The sequence below is a fragment of the Paroedura picta genome, chromosome 4 (genome assembly GCF_049243985.1).
Source record: "Paroedura picta isolate Pp20150507F chromosome 4, Ppicta_v3.0, whole genome shotgun sequence".
NCBI classification, from domain to species: domain Eukaryota; kingdom Metazoa; phylum Chordata; class Lepidosauria; order Squamata; family Gekkonidae; genus Paroedura; species Paroedura picta.
In genome coordinates, this window is record NC_135372.1 from 50,552,397 (window position 1) to 50,570,139 (window position 17,743).

Genomic DNA, 17,743 nt, shown 5'->3' on the forward strand with positions numbered 1-17,743 from the left:
CCCCGCCCCCTCTGCATTTTTGGGGGTGGGCAGAGCCGGGATCTCCAAGGAAAGACTGCCGCTTCTCTCTCTCTCTCTCTATTTTTGGGAGGGGGGGAAATGAAAACCAGAATCCTTCCGAGGGATTTCCTCGACTGTCATTGACTCTGATTTAGAAAGAAAAAATCGGGGCGGGGGGGGTGGGGGGCGGGAGGGAGGGAGGGCATCGAGACAAAGCGGGCGAGGGCCAAGGTGGAGAGGACACCCGGGGCTTGTGCCACATTCCTATGCAGGGCCACGGGCAGGGGGTGGCGGGCATTTCTCCCCCTCAGCACCGCTGACTTTCACGGCATCCGCTCCATCCTCGGCTACTGGCGGATTTTTCCATTGCTGCTTTTTTTTTTCTCTTCTAATCGGCCTGCTATTGCCATTTTCGAGAGCTGTTAGAGGAGTCGCCTTTTGGGAAGGAGAACCATGTAATTTCGGCTTTGCCAAAACAAGAAGAAGAAGAAGAAGGAGCCCCAGCCCCGCTGCTCGGGGGGTGGCGGGAGGGATCGGAAAATGGGGGATGCTGCAGACGTCAAGGAGATGAGGAAGACGTTCATTGTCCCGGCCATCAAGCCCTTTGATCATTACGATTTCGGCAGAGCGAAAATCGCCTGTAATCTCGCCTGGCTGGTGGCCAAAGCCTTTGGGACCGGTAGGTAACGCGCCTCTTCTCCCCTCCTGGCTCCTTTGGGCTCGGGGGGCTTCGGTCCTGCCGGGGTGGATAGGCGTGGGAGACGTGGGCTGGGTCGGTGGGCGGCCGGGAGGAGTGCTAGGCACGCAGCTCGGCAGTGGGCGGTTGTCTTCGCTCTCGCTACGCGATTGTGCGTCTCTGATGTGTTTTCCCGAACGAGTAATCCTGCCTGTTATGTCCAGGGGCTCCGGTCTTGCAGTGTGGTAGGTCTGTAGGTGGCCGCCGCCCTCTCCTCTCCCGGATTCTCCTGCTTGTTAGAAAAATAAGCAGCCTTCTTTCCATTTGGCGGGCTGGGGAGGAGGGGGCTGGATGAGCATGGTTACTTTTGATATGTGTGACAGGCATCCAAGGAAGGGGAAGACCCAGCAGGCGAGCAATAGGCTGGGGGCTCCGGAGAAAAGGAGCATTTATTGCCAAGTGTCACCCTTCATTTCTCAAGACCCCCCCCTCACCCCCCTCCAATCTGTATTTATACAGGGAATTCCTGGAATGCTTTCTCTGATGCATCCTGGCAGTTTTAAAATCTAGGCCTTGAGGAGCAGGATGGTTTATTGTGCGTTTTGTGGGATCAGTTAGCCTCTTTGCAGACTGTGGTTTTCAAGCTGTAAAACAAATTGCCTTTGAGTGGGTACCTTTCAAATAAGCAAAGTAACTGTGGCATTCCTAAAAAGAGAATCGCAGTGATTTCCTCTGTAGAATAACAGGAAAGGGTTCTCCCTCATCCTTTTTTGCAATTCTGCAACTGTTGCATTTGGAGCCAGGATGTTGTTGTGCGCTGCTTGTGGGCTAGGACATTTTATGTTTTGTTTTAACTCTGCCGGATAGGAAATGGCAGTGCTTGACCTCAGGTTTTACAGATGCCTCTTTTGGTCCTTTCTGTGAGGCAGAGGTTACTTAAAAGTTCCAGGACATTAAGATAAGTTGTAGCCTATACTCAGGTATTAGAACATCATGTTGACTGGCCCAGTCTCACAGTAGCTCTTTGGAGAGATTGATGTGGGTTTTTTAAATTGCTTTCTAATCCAGTTTGCATTCTGATGTGGTTATTGGGAGGATGTACTTCAGAAAAGGTGTTAACTTTTCCCCTTATGATTCAGTTTTGCAGGTATGATCACAAACACCTTTTATTTAACATGTTGTAGTAATGCTGAAGTCATATCCTTGTCTGGTAAACAAGTGAAACAGCATTCCACTGAGCCTGGCAAAGAAGGCCTTGATGCAAATCTTGCCTGCACAAACTCACGTGGTCTGGTCTCTCTGCTCGATCCCTCTATTGTCAATATGGGAATAATATCAGTCTGCCTTACAAGGCTGTTGTAAGGGTTACTAAGATAGCCTATATGGCTATGAACTCTCTAGTGACCTTCAAGGTTTCCCACGCTAGGACTCATTGTTAATCTCTCAGGCTGTAGCAGGAGACAGTGAGCTACAAACATCTGACAGCACAGTCACATGACAGGAAGAGGGAGAGCCAGAATTATGACTACACCCACATCAGAACCAGGATCAGGGATAGCAAACCAAAAGAGCGAGGGACTAGAAACACAAACTAAGCACCAGGAGAGGCATCACAATACATGTAAGGATTTATTGCAAAACTCCCATGTATCATGAAGTGTTGGAAATAGGTTTGTTAATATCACCTGAGCTTAGGTATGGCATATGCCATATATAAAATGTCCCATATTTTCTAAATAAAAAATTGAAGGCCTCAATCTATGTCCGTCACTTGTGAATCACCTATCATACATATAATGCCCAGATAAAATGCTTGTAACTCAAATGCTGGGGAGTCATTTTTCACTTTCTGCTTTTCTTCATTGAAAGTACAATAATGATGTGAGGTGTGTGTATGCCAATCATAAGTGTGCATTCCTAAGTGCTCATTTTAGGAAGTGTAGTGGTTGGTGTAGTGGGTAGAAGTTTGATTCCCCGCTCCTCCTCCACATGCAGTCTGTTGGCTGACCTTGGGCTCACCAAAGCACTGATAAAGCTGTTCTGACCAAGCAGTAATGTCAGGGCTCTCTGAGGCTCACCTCCCTCACAGGGTGTCTGTTGTGGGGAGAGGAAAGGGAAGGCGACTGTAAGCTGCTTTGAGACTCCTTCTGGTAGAGAAAAGCGGCATATAAGGATCAACTCTTCTTCTTTTAAGCTTAGTTATTATTTCAAAGTAAATTAGCCTTAGGGTCAGCATGAAATAATCATAATCATCATAAACCCTATTTTTCTATCCCAACCTTCCCAAAGGCTCAGGATAAGTAATATTGGTCATAAAAACATTAACATTTTAAATCATCATTTATATTAAAACAGTTCCAACTAACCTACCTACCGCTTATTAATAATGTTGCACATTGAAAATATTGCATGTGGGCGAGTATTCTTGTTTGGTTAATACATCTTCCCAAGATGTTCTGGTGGATGTTGAGTTCTTCAGTTCTTCTAGAAGCCCTCCCCCCTTATGAAGAAGAAGAAGAAGAAAAGTTGGTTCTTATATACCGCTTTTCTCGACCTGAAGGAGTCTCAAAGCGGCTTACAATCACCTTCCTTTTGAGCAGTGGACTGAAAAATACGTAAGTATGCCAACATGTATATCCAATCTATTATTGTCTGCTCTGTACTTAGGACGTTTAATTATGTTATTTAAATGCCACAACAGCATACAGAATTGGGTACGGTGTTGTATTCCCAGATAGACCAAATGGAAATGGGAAACAGGAATTAATGACTGAAATATAGCTGTTTTCTTTCATGAAGTAAAATTGAAAAAAACAGTCCATCAGAGAGGATGGTTATAACTTCTCATTGTAGAGAAGAGTGAGAAAGACATTCCAAACAGGCATCATTTAATTTAACGTGCTTGCCGCTCAAAGAATCATGATTATTATCCAAATATAAATATGTTGGGTTGGATCCTACCAGCTTTTAGTGAAGGAGAGCGAAAGAGCCTGTTTAGACCATCAAAGAGGCTATAACATGAATTCTGGGATTTATGGGAGTAAGGGAAATGGGAACCAGGTGATAGTAGGAAAGTGGTAACCCATTATTTATACTCTTTCTACATATTATTTGTATTAATAGCTGAATGAACCCTTTCAAGTATCCCCCTGTTATTTTCTCCTTATGTTAGAATGGCTACTGACTAAGGACTTGTGGTTCAGTATTATTATAACATTAATGTTATTTTTGTCCTTCATCATCAGTTACTTAAACTGAAGACATATAATTACTTTATTCTTTCTGAAAACAGATTTAATTGGTAGTATCTTGTCTTTTAGCAACTGTTCTTTGTCTTCAGAGCAAAGAGCCTTAGGACCAATTGTTGGACACGATCTTGTGCCATCTGAAAGAATATTTCCAAACATTTTGTGGATAAAGAGGTGCAGCTGCTTAAAGATTGAGAGGAAAGTCTCTACTGGCATGCAGTCTGCATTTCAGATATATGCATTTTCAGTTTACCGATGTGCAGTAGAATCAGGACTGCATAACTGAAAGCAGTGGTCAATTCCAGTACGGCTGTGTGTTAGTATGGTGATGTTAAAACATTGGGGAGCCTTGAGGTCTCTTACAGCCCAGCCAATCCATTGTGGCATAAGTTTTTTGGACCGGATCCCACTCCATCAGATGCCTGCAGGGCTGTTAAACAACATGGCATGCACCTGAGAAGTGGGCTGCAAGCCACAAAAACAGATGCCATAATAAATTCTTTTTAAATGCCACAGGACACCATTGTTTTAAAACCAAACTTGGTTATAGTCCCAGCCCATACAGTTAAAATAAAGAATAGCTCTCCTTCAAAATTATACACAAAGAATTGATTCCATAGTTGAGAGGTATATCAAGCATGCACAAATTTTGTTGTTTTTGGAATCCTTCTGCCGTTCCACAAAGTCAGATTGCAGGTTCCATCTCCAGTTCCTTTATTCTAATCTATAATTAACTTGGTGTTGGCCAGTTGTGAATTTTATCTTGATTAGCCTCTTACAAGAGGTTTTCCATCCCACTTAGCCGCTTCCTTCTCGTAACATGTGTCATATCCTAATTACTAATAAGCATTGTTTAGAAAACTGTAGCTAGGGAAGAAACAGGCCTTGTAACAAGTGAGAATGATCTGAGCAAAAGCAAGCAGGGTTTGGAAATACAAAATCTGGACATGGTAGAATAGTAGGCCTACCCTAGAGCCCATATGCTATTTTTTAAAGTTGTAACTACTTTAAAAAATATGCTATTTTTGAGTAGTAAGCACACTTCATCTAATGTAATATTTAATTTCACATATAGAGTCCTTACAGAATCCCTGTAAATGGGGGATTTACTGTAAAGTGTTAAGTAGATGGGATTGAAAGATGTAGGGCTTTTACTATATCCCCCCCTCCCAGCAGTCCTTTCCAAGCAAGTTCCACCCATGTGGGCTGTGGTAGAAAAGGGAAAAGAGAAGATATTATTCCCCATCTGCTGGAAAAACAACCACCACCAAATTTATGTCCCTCTCTGCATGCCATATTCTGCTAAAATATCTGATCCAGTATGCAGTGTGTGTGCTTGATTTATTTTCTGCATATTTCTTTGGATAAATGTAGTGCTTGATAGGGCCCAAATCAATAGCATCATAGTGGCTATGCTTGTATGCTATAGGATGTTTTCAGTTACCGAGCCAGGCAGGTGGTGGTAGTCTGTTTGCATTTAAGTTACAAATGGGGTTGCATCCACTTACCCTGTCATCAGGCCGTTGACATGGCTCCTGCAATGTTGCTCTAGTCTCTGTGAATGTATTGATGGGGCATTCTGTCCTTGTTGGAATTATATGTAGGGCCTCAAAGGCTTGAGAAGTCAGCACACTTATAATCTGCTTGTGTGGTCTTGGATCCTATTTTATAACTTACCCTCACCAGAGCAGCTTTCTGCTTGTCACTTTAAATTAGGATTTAAATTTCCTTGATTTAAAACTAGCCCATATTGCTGGAAGTTGAGCAACAGTGTGGAAAGAGAGATACATTCATTGTAGCAAAGCTTGAGTCAGGCAAAGTCAGAGTTTTCCTCCAAAACAAACTAGCTTGATTCTGGCATTTACCTGTCCTGACAGAAATTTATCTAGCTCTCTGAAGCCTGTTTAGTTTTTTGATACCGTGTCTACAAGATTCCGTTCTGCTATACTGATCGCTTCCTTGGTTTCTCCCTTCTGTTGTGATTACTAGTGAGAGAGATCATTAACAGCTCACATTTTGGAAACCTGAACTGCTTTCATAGCACTGAGTGGGAAATCAGTTGTTTCCACTTTAGTTACTTGGGATGCATTCTGTACTCTTTCTTTGCCCTTTCTTTGCTCTTTATTTTGAATCTAAATATATTTCTGCTTCTAAATTCACTTTGCGTAGATTGGAATTAACTGCTAGAGTTCTGGTCAAAAAGAACTTTAAAGTGACTAGGGAAATTACAGGGTCAGTAATTTCCCTTTCTGAAAAGAAGGCCAAGTGGTAAAGCAGTTACAGTTATGTCTAGCGGGCATGGATTTTCGCGGTGGGCAAGAGTGGTTTTAATCTAGCATTCTGCCGAAATCCTGCCCTGTTTGACCTTAGTTGCCCCATTTGATCTTGACAGTGGAACATATTGTGGAAGTATAACTGTGTTAGGTATTAGTTTTCTCTGTTTCCAATAGTGTACAGCCAGGGGTACAAACACGAAAATGAAGCCCTCGCCTACGGCATTCTGCTACTGAACCTGTAGATTCTTTTCAGCTTCCATGTCAGTGATAGAAGACACAGCCTTTATACATTTCCCAACCCACTTTTTAAATGCCATGGCACTGAGTTAAGTAAGCAGTTGACTTATGGAAGTAGTACTTATGATCCCTCCTAGATCGGACCAGTGGTCCATCTGCTCCAGCATCCTGTCTCTCACAGTGGCCAACAAACAAAACAAAGAGGAAACACAGTATAAATAGTCAAAAATAAATATAAACACTGTGTATGGGACAGACTATACAATAATGTATACTAAAATGATCTCACAAACTGGTTAAAGTAAATCTAAATAATCATCGCATCCCCATCCAGTTTGTAGATTATTTTTATTTCCAAATGTACAGTGTGACAGGTATACCGGTTCTAAACTTTTTTCATTCCACTTCATCAGATATATACAAGTATTCCTCTAGACCAAAGCCTTACAGCATTCACAATTTCAGTACTCTGATGTAGAGAGCTTCTCTAATGACCATACACAGACTACCAGCTTGGATCAGTGGAGGTGAATGAGAAAGTGATTTCAATCAGCTTCTGAGATCATTTTTAGTATACTTTATTGCACAGCCTGTTTCCCTCACAGCCCACCAATTACTCTAGACTAGGGCCAACTACAGTGTTTAGAGGTAGAATACCTAATAAATATGACAACCAGTGCCAAGAGGAAACGTTAAGAGGTCGGTCTTGGCCTCTACATCAGGGGTAGTCAACCTGTGGTCCTCCAGATGCTCATGGACTACAATTCCCATGAGCCCCCTGCCAGCAAACGCTGGCATTGTAGTCCATGAACATCTGGAGGACCACAGGTTGACTACCCCTGCTCTACATCAAGACAGGCTTGCCTTTCTCTATCTAAACACAATAATGTTTGCTATTCTATTTAAATTATATATTTTTATTTCTTACTTGTTAGAAGTGTGTATAAATTGAGAAGTATGCTATAGATTATCTTCAAATTTAACAAAACATATATTTCTCTGTCTTATCATCCAAGGCAGCTCATTCTAACAAGGGTTGTGCCATATGATTCTGGTAATTGTGCAGCTCAGCTCTTTTCCTCAAAGTGTAATCTATTTGGTCTTACACCATAGACTTGTGTTAAACTTTGGACCTGAAAATATTTTGTGTTAGGTAGTATATAGAGTCAGAGTTCCCAGCGCAAGAAAACTGCTGCTTCAGATAAGAACAACTCAAAACAGATGGCACAATAAAATCAAATCAGAGACCAGTAGCACCTTTAAGACCAACAAAGATTTATTCAAGGCATGAGCTTTCAAGTGCAAGCACTCTTCCTTTGTTGGTCTTAAAGGTGCTACAAGCACTCTTCCTTTGTTGGTCTTAAAGGTGCTACTGGACTCTGATTTGATTTTATTGTGCTACTTCAGACCAACACAGCTACCCATTTGAATCAAAACAGATGGGACAAAGGTCTCGTTTCTTGAACCTCTCTATAAAATTTAAATTGTAGGCTTTTGAAGCCTTAATGTGCCTCATGGCCTTTTGCAAAAGAGAGAGGTGAGTGGAACCCTTATCTTTTTACCCGTTTTTTCTAATTGAAACTGGTTTCCCCACTCTGCCATTGCATTTTTAAAGGATTTTTTCCTTTTAAAATGTTAACAGAGCGGTGGGCAAGAGTGGTTTTAAATAGCGAAAGTCAGGGAAAGCTGTCTTTCCCTCATTTGCACCGTCTTAAGGCAAACTGAGGCTCCAGCAGCTTGCAGTTTGACAGATGTGTAAATCTACATCTTTTCTGTTTAGCCCAGTTAGTTTAGTAAGAGCATGGTACAAATGGGGCACACTAGGAGGTCCTTATGCCCACTTTCAAGACTCACAGAACAGGAGACCTCCCAAAGATAATTAGCCAGTCTATCCAGCTCTGCCCTTTGTGTGTGATCCTAGATGTTGCAGTGCTTGTGCAAAATATGGAGAGCATAAGAACAGGCTGTATATCTGTAGTCAAGACCTCTGACTTACAGGTATGTATCCCACCTTAGGTTGGAAGAAGTTTCTGCAGGTTCCAGAGACATCCTCTGTAAGAGCTATTTCAGCTGGAGAAAGGCTCTGTAGCCTTGAGGAAGCCTCCAAATTCTGCACAGTAGAGTGGTAGGATGCATGCTAATATTATCAGTGATTTCCGAAAATGAAACACTGATATTATCTCCCTCTAGAATAAAGTAATTCCTACTCCGGTTGACAGTCAAAGCAATATTATACTTTAAGGCAAACTCTTACGCACAAATAACTAGTTAAAACTGTTCATCAGCTTTGGAGTCTTGACTTTAGATGCCTCTGGGATTGAGATGGAGAGACAACCAGTAAAACACTTGTTGACCAGATTTAGTGTTAGATTCTTTGTACCAGCTTGAAGTGAAAGCCTTGTCCTTCTTAAGCATGTTGTGCTACATGTGGTTTTTACTATCAATAAATGTACTACTCAAAAATAATTCTTATGAAAATAGTGTGTTCTGAAATATTCAACATCTATCTTTTCATGGCCCTGACGTAGATAGCCCTTTCTCATCAGTTCTCAGAACCCAAGCAGGATTGACCCTGGCCAGTATTTGGATGGGAGATCTCCTAGAACTGCCATAGTTTCATTGATGTGGCTGGAGCTTGCTTCCAATCAATTTATATGGAAGATTTTGATGTAGGTGACTTGGATGGTTCTATCGAAAAGCTGTTGACTGTATCTACAGGCAATATTGCTCCTGCTGCCAGCTGCCAGAGAAAAAGAACAGAATGTGGCTATTTCCTTTGTATGAGGTTCTCAGTGGCACCTCTCTGGCTGCTATTGCAGATAAGTGATAGGCTAATAGACCTTTAGTATCTTACAAGACAGTTCTTATATTGTACTAATCTTACATCTAACACCTAGTATAAGATGTCAACACCCTCAGTTCTTTACCCTGAGAATATGACATGCTGGCTGTATCTTTGTCCAGTTTTTGAAGTCATGTCACAGATTCAATAATATACTGTCCATAGAAAGTTAGATTACTAGAAGCAAATGATGGTAAGAGAATGGGTGTGCAACTGATATACGTGATATGAAATCAAAGAAAATTGCAGGATGACATTAATGCCCCTGTGTGTTCACAGAGAAGTGGATTCAGACTTAAGTTGTCAGCTGATCAATTAAGAGTTGGTTAATCATCTCCTTTTAAAATGGATAATTGATTAAATATATTGGACAGGATGTTATGGTTGTTCTTCTGATCAAAGCAGGTCTTTTCCTTACAGCTGCCAGTGACCTCTTCAAAGGCATTTCTGGGGCTCAGGACCAAAGCTATGCAGGTCAGGAGCATCAGCGAGGAGTGTGAGGGGCATCAGGCAGAGTTGAGCAAGTAGCAGAGTTTTTGGTTCATGACCTTTCTCTACTGTGCCAGTATTTGTATTCCTAAAACAACTTGCATCAAGATACCAGAAGATAAAATGAAGAGCATAATACATTAGGATGTCTAAATTCTTATCTTCTATAAAATAATTGTTAATAATAATCATGCCAAGGCAAGATTCGGATGTACAAGCCATGGTTTATCATTACCTGGATGAGCCGTAGGATGTCCTTTTGTCATTCAGTTTAATATTTAAAGATTATTTTTAATGGAAAATTAGAGTATGTTGGTATATTTTGAACCTAGGCTCATTCAGGTAAGACCCTTCTTGCATGCACAACTTGATTCTGATTATCACTGAATTGAAGTTGATATCCCTTTAATTTGCATCTGGTTTGCTTCCCCTTCCTTCCTTCCTTCCTTCCTTCCTTCCTTCCTTCCTTCCTTCCTTCCTTCCTTCCTTCCTTCCTTCCTTCCTTCCTTCCTTCCTTCCTTCCTTCCTTCCTTCCTTCCTTCCTTCCCCCTCACTCCCTCCCTCCCTCCCTCCCTCTGTTGGCTACCCAGAAGTGAAAGGGGCTTTAAGAATCTCTTTACAATTTCAAAAGGCACTCCCTGCCTGAAACTGACCAATGAGCAGAGACTGCAGGACAATGTCCGTGGTGGAGGCATGGCCTCCCAAGGAGAGAAGCAAATCCAAAGGAATCACTCTGCTTGTGAATTTCCTTTGCCTTGGGAGCCAAGAAAGGGGGGAAAACCGGGGCAATAGGACTTTTAAAAGAAATGGACATACAATGAACAGAAAATGAACTGAGCCCTGAAGGGAGCTAAATCCACACAGACTCAAAAAAGAAGTCTGATCCACCCGTGAAGTGAAAGTGAGCTGGCATGCAGAAGAGAAAAATACACCCAAGGGGAATGCAGAACAAAAGGTGAAGAGAAACACGAGTGCATAAAAGGCCTAAGTTACATCCTCCTAAGCCATTTGAATTCAGCAGACTTGGGGTGTAACTGTTAGGATTACACTGTTAGTCACCCTTAATCCCCTTTTGGAACTTAAATTAGTCATGACTAACTAGAGCATGATACAACCATCATGCATTTTCACATAAGAAAGCAGAACGTTCTCATTTTGTTTAAATCTGTAATTAAAATATGATAGAAATAATTTTGCTAAATTGTTCATAAGCGGTATAAAATTAGCCTTGTGGAGGGATTTTAGACATTAAAGTACTTTTCAGTACAAATCAACATTCTCATAGCTTTTCTTTTACAATGAAAAACAAAACATCTGTCTCTTACTTGCAGGTACAAATTCATAATAAACTGTAAAATTAACCTTTCGTTTTTGATAACCTATATAATGATGGCATACATTCTTTTTTACTGCTCCTCAGTCTTAGTGAAAGTAAGCTGCTGTGACATTTAGCTAATAGATTTTCATATCTAAGTTCTGGAAAGCAGTATGAATAGGTATGTTAGCTCATTAATATCTTGTCAGCCAAATCCATATGAATTGGAGGAAGTTAATCTGCAGAAATGGGATTACTTTTAGAAAGTATTCCACTAGAGTGAAAATAAATTCAGCCAGAGCTTCATATTTCTTTAGTGTATAAACAAGTGTATGCATTTTAAATTACTATAATTTTCTCCCATCCTGTTTGTTTTATGGATGTCTTAATGAAAGGTTCTGTAGTGTCAAAACAGCACATCCATCCTCAGAAAGGAAACCAAATTGTGTAGTGAGGTGTATAGGTACAGTTCTCAGATCTGAGAGGCATAGTGGGACAAGATGAGGAAGGCAAGACTTTGATATGTAGTAGGTTTGGTTGCTTTTTCTTGTATGTTTTGAGTGTTTCTTGGAAGGTTCTGTAAGCTGACAAAATATTTTTTCTCCCCATTAAGGGAAACATGGCTTTGTGATTTCATGATGGCAAACCAGGAAAATCAGTGCTCCTTTTCCACTGGCCATTTGTCTGCGCCCTCAGATTTGTTAATTTTTAGAAAATAGATACATTTTTGCAGGGTTTTTCTATGTGCATCATGTGTTGTCACTATTAATTTTTTATTAGGGCCAGGGGCCCAAAAGTTTGAAAGAGACCTGTGCCACAGAGGCCCTGATCATTATACTTTTAGAAAAATTGTCAATGCTCAGTTTTTAGTTTCCATTGTTCTTTACATACTTTACCTGTCTTTACCAAGTTTTATGTATTTTTATATATTATTTTGTGTATTTTTAGAGTCTTTTGTGGCGCAGAGTGGTAAGGCAGCATACATGCAGTCTGAAAGCTCTGCCCATGAGGCTGGGAGTTTGATCCCAGCAGCCAGCTCACCGTTGTCTCAGCCTTCCATCCTTCCGAGGTCGGTAAAATGAATACCCAGCTTGCTGGGGGGTAAACGGTAATGACTGGGGAAGGCACTGGCAAACCACCCCGTATTGAGTCTGCCATGAAAACGCTAGAGGGCGTCACCCCAAGGGTCAGACATGACTCAGGGCTTGCACAGAGGATACCTTTACCTTTACCTTTATGTATTTTAAAGTAAAGACACAGCAGTGTTAATGACTTCTGGCCTAGCTGTAGCTGCACTGTAAATAGCTTGCACTAACTATTTAATTATCTGTTCTTAATTAATGATTGAACTGTGGGTCCTGTTTTTAAAAACCGGCATGATCCTTAATAATGACCTCCAAAATAGATGTGCTTTAAAAGTTGGAGACTATGCATCTCAGTGCCTTGGTTTTCCTTAATGGCCTTGGCTTTTTTCCAATATTGATATTTATTGATAACTTAATGTGGGTGTGCTGGAATGTTTGTATATATTGTGTGTTTATTTTGTAATGTCTTGCAATGGCCTAAGGATATAAGCAATAAAATTCATTACATTAATATTGATATTTCACAGCTTCAAGTTTGTTTTGTTGCTGTGGTCTACCACTCTTCTCGCTTCAGTAAATCACTGTAGTGCTCCTGCTGAAGTAAAGGACCTGATTGTTAACATATTTGAAGATCCTGTTTTGTTTTGCTTTCTGTTGTTCAATTTTGTGCACTGAGAAAGTGTCTGTATATGTGGGAGAAAACTGTGCTTCTTGCAAATAGAAGATGAAGAGGAAAACTTGCATCTGAGCTGTACCACTTGAGACTCTAAGCAAGGGCTCTTATGACAGCATACAGAAGTAAAATTCCTGCAAACAGAAAGTTAGCACATGGGGCACGGGACTGAGCTGTTACCTATATTATAATTGCTGTTTACTTTGACTGCTCTGTTTGCTATGATTTATATAGTGCACTGTGGAAGACTAAACTAGTAAAAGTTAATTGTAATTCTGTTGGTTGACACACTCTAAAATGTTTATCTGTGTGTGTAGTTGGCGTATCATGAAATGTGATAGGAAGAACTATGTTAGTATATGTGTACCCCTGCAACAATCTTGTGCAGTCACAGGAAATCTTGAATTTATTTACATAAGAAACACTAGAAAGTAGAGTGCCAAGTTTCTGCAGATTGCCCAATAGACGATTCCTTGACTTGGTGCAAAAGATGAAGTTTATTGAGAGCAAGCGAGTTAACCTAAACAATTCCTTGTCAGAACTGAGGCAAAGCAAAACAGGTCCAACATATAATTCCACATTCAAACCCCCTCCCATGAGAACCTGTGAAAGACAGGAAATCTTCAAAGTCCAAACAGCCCTGATATCAAAGGGACCCAAGGATAGTCTCTGGACTTCCTCCATCCAAGCAGAGAAGGATTGGGGCTGGGGAGGGAAGGTATAAAAACAGAGGGGAACCAGAACAGGCAGTTCAAGCAATAGACATATAAATGTCTTCCTGCTATCTACACTTCTAACAGTTATTAAAATATATGGCAGAAGCCTGGCATCGTGTCATAGAGGTAGATTTTTGTAGAAATGGTCTGGTGAGTGGTTGAGTGATAAAGGTGATCCTATGAGCCATATCTGGCATACATCCTACTTAGCTATCTACATGGTTGGACTTCGTTTTATGACTAAGAACTTGAATCTATAACTAGGATGTTCTTAGCTGGTAACCCTTCACTGCTGTAAATTACTCGGGAAGTTATTTCTCTATACTGTGTCACTGTTTTAACGTCCTATGTGCAAAATGGAGGTGAAATTGGCCTAATTTGCAGGGATTTTGTATCACTAAGGTAATGTGCGCTAAATATGCTGCATATTCTAAAGTGCTATATGAATAATACTTATTAATTTAATGAAAAAGATGGCCAGAAGCCCCTTGACTGAAATGCTAAGTTCATCAATGAATAATTATTTCTTTAGAGAAACTTTGAATATACTCTCACAGTCTTTGGTTGGCTGTTGTAAAAGTATCAACTAGACCAGGGGTAGCCAAACTGCGGCCTTCCAGATGTCCATGGACTACAGTTCCTATGAGCCCCTGCCAGCATTTGCTGGCAGGGGCTCATGGGAATTGCAGTCCATGGACATCTGGAGGGCCACAGTTAGACTACCCCTGAACTAGACAGTAAAACCCACAATCAAAACTCACATAATCCCTGGAAAGTAAGATCCCCATGATAAAATGGATTGGAAACTCATCCCAGCATACTTAAAGTAGGATTTGTTATGTTGTGGTCACACCATGTGATTTTTCTTCCCAGATGAGGCCTGTAAGACATTTTTGACATCATGATAAATTACAGTTTAAAAAACATGATTTGTTCAATCTAATTCTATGCAATGTGGGAATGTAGGCTGTCCACCAAACTAATTTTCTGAATCATTGAGTTTCATCCAATGGGTCAATAGGCTGTTGTATGGGTACCATTTTTTGTTTGTTTGTTTGAATGAGCTGCAGCTACCACACATACATAATGGAACAAAGGCACTGTGCCTACTGCCTGCCTTTAGAAGCATCCTGAGAGGAGCAGTAGGTAGATGAGGCAAGGTCACTGATTAATAGAGAGATTTCTGTTTTAGTAGTGATAAGGTAAGAAACTTCAGCTCTTCCTCTGTCCTGTCATGTGACTAAAGTCATGTGACTTCCTGCCATGTGTTTGACTTCTACCAGGAGTAAAGCGGAGGTCCTCCTGGGCTGGGAAAGATGGAAGACCACTGTTCTAAAGCATAGTTTGTTCCCAGCTTGTTAACCGTGGTATGGTGTTACAGTAAGATGGTCAACTAGATGGGAGTAGGGGGTAGCCATGTTTAATGAAGGTTTAAAGAATGAAAATGAGTAGTTAAAGGTTTTTATGGCATGAAGTTAAACAATGTAACCTAGTAGTTGCAGATCAAACTGGTATTAAAGGGTCAGCCAGAAGGACCAGTTTAAAAATTGGTGACCCTATTGGAGCCAGCTTGGTGTAGTGGTTAGCAGCGCAGACTTCTAGTCTGGTAAACCAGGTTTGATTCTGTGCTCCGCCACGTACAGCCAGCTGGGTGACCTTGGGCCACAGCACTGATAAAGCTGTTCTCACCTACCTCACAAGGTGTCTGTTGTGGGGAAAGGAAAGGGGATTTGTAAGCCGCTTTGAGACTCCTTCTGGTAGAGAAAAGCAGCATATAAAAACCAACTCTTCTTCTTCTTCTGTCTGAATAAGCATGTACAGGTATACTTTTTAACATTTAAAATATTTTAATAGGCCCACAAAACAAACAAAAATGACTTAAAAGTGAAAATAAAATTCTGAAAATATTCGAACGAGCAGAATGATATAGTAAAGAGAGTTTAGTTTCCATAAAAGATGTACAGTTTCTTTTGGTCAATTTCTACAAGTTTCTTTGACTTTGTTATTTTTTAGTGTGGTTTATCTTGCAAGGGCCTCAACCAATCCACTAGTCAGGGAGACAACACTTTCTCTTTTCTCCATGTTACCTTGATTACCGGATTAGATTCAATTAAAGCTGTACATTGTGGCTGGAGATCTACCTGACTGACTTTTCTGTATCCTTTAGCTTTACTATCTATGTTCATAGAATAAATGCTGTTTTAAATTAATGGTCATTTTAAATGAGATATGGACGCTTTTGTTTTCAGTACTTAATTTCATAGATACAACAGATCTGTTTCATTAATGCAACAAATTGTTTTATTAATAACAAATCAGTCCTGCCTTCTTCTGGCTGCTTTCCTGTAGTTTCCATTTACTCTTTAAAATAAGTTACAGGCTTTTCTGAATTCTTTTGTAGAGTCTCCAGGAACTGTGTGTACAGAGTCATCTACAATAGCATCATTACCACGTGCTTTTTCTAACTCATCTTAAATACATCTACTTCATATCATGTAAATCCATACAATGCATTTATAGGATAAATTTCCCGCTCTCTCATGATTCAGATACTCCAGCAATGTAGCTAATTTTCTTTTTTAGGATAGTATAATTTATTTCCTGTAAAAATAAGCCTCCTGCTGACTTTCCAATTTGTGAGCTTTAACAGACTTTTGTCAACAGCTGCACAGAGGATTAATTCTCATATTTAGAAAACACCATCCCTGCTTGAGTAATACTAATCTGTACCATAAATAAAGCCAGACAGGAATGGTGGGAGGGGTTTATTTGTCCAATGAATGGCCGATCAGGTTGTCCCACCCCTGGCCACATCCACCTCCACTGCCAGCATGCTCCACTTGACTGGCTGCGAGAGGTAAGGCAGCCAGTGAGCGTGAGCTGGGAAGAGGGGGGAGGGCCTGGGACCGCAGCTGGAACCAGAGCCTGGGAGGGAAGGGAGGCAAGCCCTGGCCTCCCTGGCATGTAGGGGGGCAGGGAAGGCCGCGACCCTCACCAGCACTTCCCCACACCAAGAAGGCCAGCCATAGACTCTCCAGGCATTGGGCCTGCCCAGGGTGGGGGAGGGAGAGAGAAGGCAAGTGTTCCCATCCGAGAAGGCCCACCATGGCCTCTCCAGGCCTCAGCAAGCCTGCCCAGGGTGGGGGGAGAGAATGTAAGCGTCCATTGTATTTTAAATTACAACAGGCTATTTTGCTAGTTAATTTATATATTGTTAGTTAAGCAGCATTCAAATGTGTTGCATACATATGACAAAATGCCACTCCATCATAGAGAAGTACTTTGCTTTCAAATTGTTCAGTTTACAGATACAATCTGATGGCGATTGAACAATAAACATAAAGCCTGTAATAAAATCTACCATACAGATCTTCAGACCACCATATCACTGTATTTAAAATGTGAACATTTAAGAACCTGCAAAAAATCAGGCCGTCTCTTCTTTCAGCTAGAGTCAGCGGAAAAGGGACACTAGAGACTTGTAAGTTAAACTTTAGCCAAGTTGTTTGTCCTTTCTTTCCCGTGAATGCTTAGTTTCAGGCCTTGTTCTCTCTAAGGCCAGGTGATAAACCTATTGGGGCTGTCCTTTCAGATTGTGCAGATTGAGGCTCACATAATGGAGTACCCCCCTGTATAAAGCAGTGTCCTCATATAGAAAACTAGAACACTTGGAAGATAAGTTCTGGTTGCCTCCTCAGTGTGCCCCACTCAGAGAAAACAATGAGCATTTAAATTATGTGAGCCCCCCCCCCCAGAAATTTAAAGTGTTATACTCTAAACCAGCCTTTCTCAACTTTACCATTCAGAAAACCCAGAAATGGCATGATCGTACAGAATATGGTTGGGGAAGCATATCTATGTACGTGCCTCCCTGGGGCCCTTCCCCTTCCAACCTTCTCCAGGCGCATCACTGGCCATTAAGGGGGGGGGGTCAGCATAGGCATATATGGTCATATCATTTCATAAATGTTTATCAAATTTAAATATATATATAAATTAATTAACTCATACCCATTCTGGAAACCCTTCCAGGGCCGTCAAGAAACTGCAGGATTTCATGAAACCCTGGTTGAGAAAGCATGCCCTAAGCATACAAAGTACTGAATAGGCTGACTCTATGACAACGAGGCTGCCTAGAATTTCATGTCTGGGGAAAAGGAGAAAACGTCTCCACAGACTAATTCCC

The 17,743-nt window shown here is 41.1% G+C and overlaps 1 protein-coding gene across 3 annotated transcripts in view; it reads left to right on the forward strand.

The window, feature by feature from the left end:
* Positions 1–210: 210 nt before the first annotated feature.
* Positions 211–17,743, forward strand: part of CAMSAP2 (calmodulin regulated spectrin associated protein family member 2) — a 98,853-nt gene continuing 81,320 nt past the window's right edge. For all 3 annotated transcript variants that reach the window (XM_077332781.1, XM_077332782.1, XM_077332783.1), the window contains exon 1: positions 211–679. In XM_077332781.1, the coding sequence (XP_077188896.1) occupies positions 541–679 (139 nt within the window). In that variant the 5' untranslated portion in view covers positions 211–540. The remainder of the gene's footprint in view (positions 680–17,743) is intronic.